This window comes from Arachis stenosperma, chromosome 3 (assembly GCF_014773155.1).
Source record: "Arachis stenosperma cultivar V10309 chromosome 3, arast.V10309.gnm1.PFL2, whole genome shotgun sequence".
Lineage (NCBI taxonomy): Eukaryota > Viridiplantae > Streptophyta > Magnoliopsida > Fabales > Fabaceae > Arachis > Arachis stenosperma.
The window spans coordinates 157,454,937-157,465,502 of record NC_080379.1 but is presented as its reverse complement, the minus strand read 5'-3'; the positions used below and the strand labels follow the sequence as shown (position 1 = coordinate 157,465,502).

Genomic DNA, 10,566 nt, shown 5'->3' with positions numbered 1-10,566 from the left:
GAGGGAGTTATTCAGTATCGTACTCTATGTCCATCTTTTCTTGCTGATTTACCTGATTTGAAAAAGAAAGGTTTTCCTTTTGTTGAAAATTTAGAGTTTTTAGACTGGAATCACCTTTTCAAAATCAAAAAACCTGTATATCCTCAGTTAGTCAAAGAATTTTATGCAAACATGACTTACCATGAAGGAAGTGTGCATTCCTATGTTAAGGGCAGAGACATTATCTTGAATAATGAAACTATCAGTGATTCCTTGAAGTACACTGATGTTGGGCCCTGCACCTATATATCTGTGAAATGGGATGAAGGTGTTGGTATATCTTACCATGATGCTTTGGCTCACATTTGTGAACATGTTTCCTTAATTGATGGCATCACACCCACTCACAAAGCCCTAGGATATGAACGTGCTCAGTTGCATCGTATTGTCAATCACATCTTGATTCCTCAAAGTGGTTCATATCAAAGGGTTTCTTACACTGACACACTTGTTTTGTATGCCCTAATCACTAAAACAGAAATCTCTTTTGCCTATTTAATGGCTAGATACATGTTTGATTCTGTTAGAAGTGTAAAAGATAAAGCACTACCTTATGGCATGTTTTTAACTTGCATATTTGAAAATTTTGGTGTTGACCTGTCAAATGAGGATTATGAAAACAGACATTCATACCTAAAAAGGGGTGGTTCAGTGAAACAGCAAAAAGGGCCAACTAGATCTGAGAGAGTGGTTCTAGATGATGATGATGATGAGTTCATTCCAGATAACTCTCCTCCTCCCTCCACTGAGGGTACTTCCATTTCAACTGGAAAGAAAGCTATTTTGCTGAATGTGGTCAAAGATGTCGCTCAAGAGTTTGTCTCCCAATCAAATCACTTCATTGCCATTAGTAAGGAACAAAGAAAGCTAGCTAGCAAGCATGAGAACTTCCTGAAAAAATCAAGAGATAGGGTGGCTGTGCTTATGAAATTCATTAATAACATGAATGAGGATGAAGATCAGGCCACTGAGGATGAAGAGGAAGCTGGATCAGAAGGGGATAATTCTGATGCCTAAGATTTGTCTCATGAAAACTGCTACTGCTGCTCTCTTTTTGTCTCATGAATTCTATTTACTTTGCAACTGTTGAACTGTTTTTATTTTGGATGACTGTAATAACTCTAAATACTGCTGCACTTTTGTTGGTTTAGTTAGAACTTTGGACTGTGATCTAACCTTCTCTTGCAGGATTTGTGTTGATGTTTTTTGTTGATCTTGTTTATTTTCCACCCTTGATGACAAAAGGGGGAGTAATAGAACTAGAATGATGGTATTTTTGATGTTGATGCAGCTACTAGTAATTCTTTCGAATTTTTGTCTAATTGCTGCACTAAAATTTGATTTCACATGATGAATCCTTTTGCTGCTGATATTTGATTAATGTTGGGCTGATTATGTGATGTTGCTCATTTGATATCTCTTAGATAAGATAAATGTGCATAGCTCTTTATTGTGCTTTCTTTAAGTACAATGCATAAACAGAAACAAAGAGGAAAGCATAAATCCAGGGGGAGCTAATCTTGAAAAGGAAAGGGGGAGCAACATAAAAGCAAATGACAAAAATCAAAGGGAGTTTCTAAACCTTACTTCACTTCCTTTTGATTATTGCTTAAATCATGTTTGTCATCAAGGGGGAGATTGTTGAGTTAAGAAATTAACTAAATTAACTAGTGATGACAAACATTATTTTTGGGCAAAATGAATAATTAGTGTTAAGAGTCAAATAATCAAATGTTGCTAATTATTTATGTTATGATGCAGGCCATAATTCAATTAAAGCAGCCCAATGTTAAACAAAAAGAAATCTGCTGGTGGGCTAAATGAGGAATGAAAATAAACCAAGTCCAAGTCATCCATCTCAAGCAAAATTCTTCAAGAAGCAAAGGAAAGGAACAAACGGGCCAAAAAAAATTGAAAAGATCCAACCCAAGCCCGGTTTGATAATTCAACAAGCAAATTCCCTCCATGTTGCTCCAACCAAAGCAATGTTCCCCTCCTCTCAAATCAAGTCAAATCAAACCTTCAGAAAAGTAAGAAAGAGAAAGAGCTTCTTCACCAAACTAAACACCAAAGAAGCAAAAGAGAGAAAGGTAAAGCTTGACACACAGAAATTTAATCAGAAAATCCAAACCAAATCAAGCTTAGGTTAAAGGTATTCCATCTCATCTTGCTTACATCAAATCTTCTTCTCTTCTTCCTAACTCTCTGCTCTATCCGAAAATGGCATTCAAGAGAAAAGTTGATCTCTGCTCTTCACTGCTACAAATCCACGGTCACAAGAGATTCTTGGGGACCAAGTTGCATCTCTATGGTTCAGATTTGGTTGACCATTGGAAAACAATTTCGGTTACTCCTTCATGGCTTTCAGTCAAGTTTGAAAAAGTCAGAAGCAAAGCTTCTACTTTGATGATTAAGGAGAAAAAGTGAATCTGTCGTTGGTGAAGCTCAAGGCTCAAGGTGTTGACCTTGGAAGAAGGACCCAGCAACATGCAAGGAGTTAAAAAGAAGTTTTTCTGTTCATTCAGAACTAAGGAGAGAAAACCAGAGTTTGAAAGTTTTGTTCTGAGAAGAGCTCTTTGAAGAAGTTCAACTAACTAGACAGTGTAACCTAATCAAAGGTGCATTCCGCCAGTATGAAGAACTGAATCAGAGGCTTGCTAATCTGGTTTTTCGCATAGCACAGAGGCTGTTGATGAAGTCAATCTCCTTCATGTTTTACTGATTGTGATGTATTTTTCTAAGCTTATCTTTCTGTAATTTCTTGAGAGAAAAGGCATTGTGAGAAAGCTTGAGAAAAAGCCAAGAGTTGAAAAAGGCTGAGAGATACACTTAAGAGAAAAGCCTAGAGTTATTTTCAGATTTCTTTAGGTTGATTAAGTGTCTTGTATCTTGTACCTGTTTGGTATCCCTTTCTTAGTTGGGATAGCACTAAGAGTGAATAGTTGAGTGTTAGCATAGCCAATGTCAAGTTAGGTTAGAACTTGAGTGTGAAATTGGTGTATGTAATACTGTTAACTATAGTGAAATTCTTCCATAGTTGTGGAGGAGACTGGATGTAGGTTGCATAGCACAAAGCAACCGAACCAGGATATATGCTGGTGTTAGCTTTTTCTTCTCTGTCATGTTTTGTTTTCTGATATTCATGAGACAAAAATAAATTGTCTTATAAATTTCCGCTGCTGAGTTCAAACAGAATCAGATTTGTAACTTTGCTTAAAAAGGGTCAAAACAGCAACTTAAAAGGAAGGCATAGATTCAACCCCCCATTCTCTAAGCCTACCACAACCTTCACATGTGTATTTTAGATCCTCTAGTTGAACTTAAACTTGTTTTTACATACATAGCTTTGTGTAGTACCATTTTATTTTGGTTCTTTTATTATGAATTTGAATTTTAGCTTATTTTCATTCTATGTACCCTTCTAGAAATAAATATATAAAGTATATGTTGTAGTGCTGATTTTTTGAGATTAGCAATTATTCTGGAAAATTTCAGTTATGACAAGTTCTTCTCCTTTTAATCTTCTTTGCCAGTTTCTGCTTCATCGGCACCTTCGCTTCACTCTTGCGCCACCTCAGTATCGAGCGTGGTGTGGTGGACTGCGGACTACAAACCCGTACCACCTGTGGAAGGAGAAGGAAGAGGAGATTTTGAGGAACATTGAGCCTATGGTTACACGAACCGAAGATATTCTTCACTCTCGAAGGTAATTAAGTAACTAACTAAGCTTGTTATTCAGCTTTACGCTCTTTCTGTTTGTTATATTGTCTCAGTCATTAGTTACTCTTTCTTCTATCATTTGTTTTTTTCTAAGTACAAATAAGTAGTTTTGTTGTGATTAAGTTCCTTTAGAGTGTGTTGCAAGCTGCATTTCAGAAGGGAAGATATTTTCAAAGTGATCCAATATTTTAATATAAATAATTATTTTAGATTATATTAACCAAAAGAAGAACCTTAGATTATTGGGATGAAGCTTTCTCTACTGTTGTCTATCTTATAAATAGAATGCCTTCTGCTATTACTAATCATATGTCTGCCTTTCGAATTGTTGTTCAATTATGCTTCTTATTACAATTTTCTTCATGTATTTGGTTGTTTGTGTTTTCCAAACTTGAGACCTTACACAAAGCATAAACTTGAATTAAGATCTCAACCTTGCATTTTTATGGGATATTCTATTAATCAAAATGGTTATAAGTATATGGCTGCTGATGGAAAGATATGTATCTAGGGATGTTGTTTTCCATAGAAATAAATTTCCTTCTGCAAAATTTTTCAACTCAGATTGTAATTCTCATAAACATACTACTAATTCAAATCCTACAACTAATATGCTTCTTGTAATTCAAGAGATCCTCAACAGTTTTGATTTGAAGTTCACGAGAGAGGCGCTCATGCACGTGACCATCTTTTGATATGTTTACCAATTGCCATATTTCGTCCTTAGGTGATGGAGGGTAATGCTTCGTATTCCCTAATACTGGTTGATGATCATGATTAGATTAAGATGATGTGTAATTAATTAATGGTTCTACTAGAAAACTAACTAAAAAAGTAGCTAACTAGAGTTAAATAGTTGAAAAATAGAAAATCTGTTATTAAAAAAAAAGGAAATATGTTTGAGTTGGTTTATGTTGTAGTTGGCTTCGTAGATTTTTTCAATTAATTATTATTAAGCAAATAATTAGTTGAGTAGTGACCTCTGCTTTCCTTGACCCTGAAAGCACTGCTTACAGCTTCTCCGACGTGTTTTTGATGGCAAGGTAAGTGAACAATGGCTCCTAATCTATAACGGCTGCTTCTTGTACGCTTTGAGTTACTGATGAAGGTCATGTTAATGTGACCAACTCCTTCCTTTAATTGTCTCATCTGAATACTCAACAGCATCATCAAGGATCTCATCAATCTTTTTCTCTATGCTCTTCAATTCTTGTTCATTTGCTAATTTGTTCTCAATCATGTATTTTTTCAATGTAGATATCGGATCCCTAGCAGTATAGCGTGCCTTCTCAGCTGCCAAAGCATAAACATATCATGATAAACATGGGTTGAATGCTATTAAGATACCATCAGAAATACATAATGGAATTGCTTACCAGGATCACTAAGCTCATCAAGATCAGCCAATGAGTGACCTCTAAATCTATAGGTCTCACATTCCACCAAAGTTGGTCCTTCTCCTCTTCTGGCTCTTTCAATTGCCTCCTTTGCGACTTCCCTGACCTTCAAAACATCCATTCCATCTACATGAACCCCTGCCATTCCAAATGCTGGTCCTTTCTTCCATATCTCAGGATCTGAAGTTGCCCTCAGATGTGACATCCCAATAGCCCACAAATTATTCTCATCTCTGTTTCAGGTAACGTCTTAAAATAGTTTTATTCTAGTTAATGCAAAGCTTCATAGATGAGTATAGTGTACATGTTTTGAAGCAATTTTCCTCTTGGATTATCAGAAAAAGAAAAAAAGTAATTTCTCAAATTGGACCAAATTAAATTAATATGCCTTCAAGCTAAAGTATTTTATTTATTTATTTGGGTTACACTAATCTCTGTTTTTTTTTTCTCTTGAAGGAGATTGATAACAAAATATTTGCGGATCTTTGGTGAACATTAAGTGTAAATTATGCATATATAGCAAATTGTTGCGACATGACCTGCACTACAAAGGAAACGGGAAATTGCGGCGCTTTTTGGAGTGATTTGTAGCGGTTTTAAGCCGCCGCGAAACAGAATTCCAGCGGTTCGTTAAGCGTCACCTATTAGGAGGTGGTTATATGATTTAGCGGCGGTTCTAAGAAACCGCTGGCACAACCGCTGCAAATTAGATAATTGATTTTGCAGCGGTTTTAAAACCGCCGCTATTTGGTCAGTGGATTTAAAAAAATTGTGGCGGTTTTAAAACCGCCGCAAAACTGTGAGGTTTTTAAAAAAAAATTGCACAGTTTTAAACCGCCTTGACCAATTTTGTTAGCCAAATTGAAGTTACTTGTGGCATGGGCCAGTTCTTCATATGAAAACTCTGCTGATTTTTCTATACTTGTGTTTACAAAGCTATCAGAGGCTTTATCTGAAAGAGGGATGATAAGTAAGAGTCACTCGACTGTTCATGTTCACCATTCTTGCTTTATACACAACATAAATTGTACTGAAGCCATCAAGAAACTGGAAAGGAAACTATCTCTAAGTAAAAGAGTTGTCAAACCATTCTTCAACTGAGCAGCCCTACGAATCCCTAGTCTTAATTCTCCATCATCACCCCTAAGGAATAACACAGCATCTCCAGACACAAGCTTCTTCTTGTTCACAAATGCACTCCATCCAGTTGTGAGCAAATGTCTCCGTGGCTGCCCTGCTCATAAAAAGACAAGAAATGATTACTCCGCGCATGCAGACACATAAGAATGGTAATGAATGAGATACCTCTGTATATATGTCTAAACCTCCATTCAAGGCCATGCAAATCCTTCGCCACAAGCTCTTGTGAAGGCCTCTGTTGACTGTAATCCTAAAGTGAGCAATAAAACATAATTTCAAATTGTTATAAAGATAATGAAAGAACAAAAGTCTTAGATCTGCTAACTTCACCACATCAACAGAACATTTAGAGGATCAGACTTGACTGCAGCATATAAAAGTAGGATACATTATTTGAACAGTTCTCTTTGACAAGGAGAAAGGAGTGCCTCAAAGTTCATAATTTACCAGAGGAGGAAAGCAATCTTCAGCTGCTCAACGAGGCACAGAAAATCCACCATGAGTGCTAGTGTAAGAAGCAGTAAGAGTCTTGCAAAACATATGGGGTGTTGTTGACTTCACCACAGCTTCAGTATCATCTTCTTCACCGTCAGCATCAACTAATAGAGGCGCTTCATTTAATAGTAAACACATATCTTTCCTTTCCTTTTCACTCTTCTAACAAGAAACTTTGTACTTCTCTTTTACCAGTTAGAAAGTAAAGTTGAAGAGCTAGGTAACATAGACAAATACACAGGTACCGTTGTGTACTTTTTGTGTTATTTGGTTTCCCAGAAACATGACACGCAGCTAAATTAAGAAAAGCTTAGTCAATCTTACTTTTAATTGACCTCTAAGGTCTAGGCACTAAGTAGTACTAAAATGTTGAGAGAATTTGAAGTATGTTTCTCAATTTCTTCTTCAAATCTAAACTAAAACAAATTAAGATATAAATATCCTAAATTCATAATTCAGAATTCATAGTCGTGTATAAATCTCACCTCACTTTCAGGAACCAACAAGACCTGGCAATAGACTTCATCACTGCCTTCCTCTGCCTGCTCAGAAAAAGAACAAACATTTCATGAAATTTTCAACAGAAGCCAAACTAAAACTTCGAAAGAGAAAGAATCACACAACTGCTTATTAAATCCATGAAAATAAAAGGTTGAACTCCTCCACTTTTCATTGAGGAAAACTAGCAAGGAATAGGTCCAACACCTAGAGAGTAACCAATCACCATAGTCTACAAAGAAATGATTCATCAAGCCGGTAAAAACTGAAATACATTATGTCAAATCAAAATAAATTTAAATATTCAATGTAGCCCACAAAACATGCTTTGCCTTCTCTAAACTAAACACAATTCAGCATGGTTGTCTTTATAAAATAAGTAATTTGTGATCATATATAGGTCCAACCTTTCTGGTTGAATGAAAACATCAGCAGGGTATCTCAAAATAAATAAATGTATTGCAATATATATATATATATATATTGAGCCCCATAGAGTATAATTACAATTTTCGCAAGTGGGCACATGCCTAAATTAAGGGGTCAGTGACCCTATATTGCATGTAAGTGACTCCATAGTCCATATCATTGAAGCAAAATGTGAGATCTTTTTTGCTCTAATTGATTTCATTGTGTCTTAGATCTGTGCACCACTGCTCCTAAGTCACTTCAAATATATAATAAAGTAGAACTGGATCTAGCTAGCTTCAATCTTAGATGCTTATTAAGGCTTCTAGCTACCACTAGGCACTACACACTGGATTGTGCTTTGTAATTAGTAATCATGCATGATCACTTTCAATAATATAGGTAATTTATATAGGTTTGGTCTCAGATTTACTATTGAACCAAAAAGGGTTAATTTACTTACTGACTAATATTACAATATAATGTATGAGTTGGCAAACTAAACAATATAGAACTAGAAATAAGTGAATCAAAGGGATAAATAGATAACATGGAGGATAGTTTTATACTTGGAAACACCCAAAATGAAAGTATCAAAATTTATTGAAATGCTAACTACTTAATTTAGTTATCAAAATTTGCTGTTATAGTTCTTCAAACATTCAATGTAAATGTAATTAGCAAAACAGAACTGAAAGCCATCTTTGTTTTCAAGACAAGAATAATTATTTGCAATTTATATACCTCCAGGACCAGATAGCAAAATAGCTCTGCTTGCTAGAGAAAGCTTCTTGGTGTGCTTGGATAAATTAAGATGCTTCAAATAAACATGTGCAACATTTGTCAACAACACTCGAGTTTTTTGCTGTCATTATCAACATTATATAGAAACATGAGTGTTATTTATTCATCATAATTCATCCATGAATCAAAAAATAGTTATCAATAAAAAATTGTGGCACAATTAGACCAAACAGTAGATAATTGAACCATATTTTAGGAAAAAATGCTCTTTCAAAGTATGTTTATAACTTGATAACTATTTGGAACATGATGATTGAGTTTAACTAGATTCTGATTAATGATGAGTATAAATTAAAAAGAAAAAGAAGCAAGAAGCTGTAGTTCAAGTTCAAGTTCAAGTTCAATTGCCCTTTTTATTGAGTATGGAATAAATAAGATTGACTTATTATTTTATACATCTTGTGAGGGTGTAATTATTTTCACCTAACTTCTAAGCTATTAATACATCTACCAGTGTCCAAAACCCAACAATGATGAGAATCTTATGCAATTGGCAACCTTCTCATCAAGGAATGGTTATCAGAGAACTAACATGATCTATAACAAAACTACATAAATAGTATTGGAGATCCAAATAAGCTATCATTTCATCACTCTTCTCTTGTAGCTTTGCAGTTCTTGATCCAAAAAATGCTCTCTCAATTCACTCCTAAACAGCCAAAAGAATTAAGCCAATATATAACCATAGAAATTTCAGGATTCACAAAGAAGCACAAGGGAACTCAACAACAATAACAAAATCTGAGATAGTTACACTGAAAGACCAAGATGCATATCTTAAATTAGGACTAGGGTTCGAACCAAAATAGCAACTGAATTGGGAACAACCAATTAAACTAAATTGGTGCAAAGAGATTCGATCAACAATCAAAATGATTCAATTCAAACAAAGGTACGAGGACAAAAGATGAAATTGAAAGATAAAGAAAAGGGGGAGAAAGCAAAACAGGAAGCGGGAAGAGGGTACGTTCGAGCGGCGCACAGCAGGGCAAAGGGGAAGGTTGAGGACGACGACATCGGGGCGGTTGGGAAGCCACGCGGCGACACCGGGATGTGCACGGCAGAGGGACGAATAGCGGACGTGCCTCTCCACCTTCCATTCGCGCACGGGAGCTATGCGGCAGCTTGAGCAGATCCATGACGAGAAATGATGTAGCGGCTGCAGCTGATGGTGATTGGCGCTTTGCCCCCTTTTAGGTTTGCCCCCTTTCCTCTAATTTCGATTATGAAAACAATTTTTGAGTAGTATGTAATTGGCAGCGTTTGACACACAGAACCGCAGCTATCCTGACCGATCTTTCACGGAGATAAACCCGCTACAAGAACCGCAGTCACTCAATCAATTTGTGGCGATTTGGCAAAAACACGGGCAATTTTCCGCTGCTAAGTTCCGCTTTTTTTGTAGTGTTGTAAGATATTTCTATTTTATACTTATTTACTTTTATATGTTTATGTTATTCTTTTGTACTTTTTTATGTAACAAAAACCCCGTAAGATATACCAACACTAAAAAATGTGTTCCATGGCATGAGTTACTTTTTTGTTATCATGAGGTTGAGTTCGGTCCTTTTATTATTAGCCATTAATTGATGTGATCCACTTGGGTTTTGCACATGCTTTATTTTGGTTTCAGTTTTTTTGTTATTAATTACAGACTTTTATTTTCCCCGAAATCATCAAATTTGCCTTCACTTCTCAGCTTTTGTGATCGATATGCATGTGGTGAATAAAATAATTTTATAGTAAACAATATGGCATATACCTTTATTATGTGTGGATGATACAGGTTGTATAAATTTTCAAAAGAATCACGCTAATTTCAGAAAAGTAATATCTAATATTTAATTAAATAAGAAGATAATCTTATCCGTTAATAGGGCATATATTTAATTATGTTTATTACTTTAAATTATTTATTACTTTATTTATTGATGCCTTGGATTTATAGGTTAATTTGCAGGAGGGTGTTGAAACAAAGAAAGGGTGTTAAAACAAAGAAACTTGCTTCGGATATTGCTGATATTTCCATAAAAGAAGAATCCTCAAGTTCTCCCACTACTAGTAG

The 10,566-nt window shown here is 35.5% G+C and overlaps 1 protein-coding gene and 1 pseudogene across 1 annotated transcript; both read right to left on the bottom strand.

Annotated features, from left to right (window-relative positions):
* Positions 1-4,873: 4,873 nt before the first annotated feature.
* Positions 4,874-5,361, bottom strand: LOC130967024 (pyruvate dehydrogenase E1 component subunit alpha-3, chloroplastic-like). The gene is made up of 2 exons (XM_057891846.1): positions 5,136-5,361; positions 4,874-5,052 (listed from the first exon to the last, which is right to left on the bottom strand). The coding sequence occupies exons 1-2, from the start codon at positions 5,359-5,361 to the stop codon at positions 4,874-4,876; spliced, it is 405 nt and encodes a 134-aa protein (XP_057747829.1).
* Positions 5,362-6,151: 790 nt separating this feature from the next.
* LOC130967023 (auxin response factor 3-like) lies at positions 6,152-6,929 on the bottom strand (annotated as a pseudogene).
* Between the last annotated feature and the right edge of the window lie 3,637 nt (positions 6,930-10,566).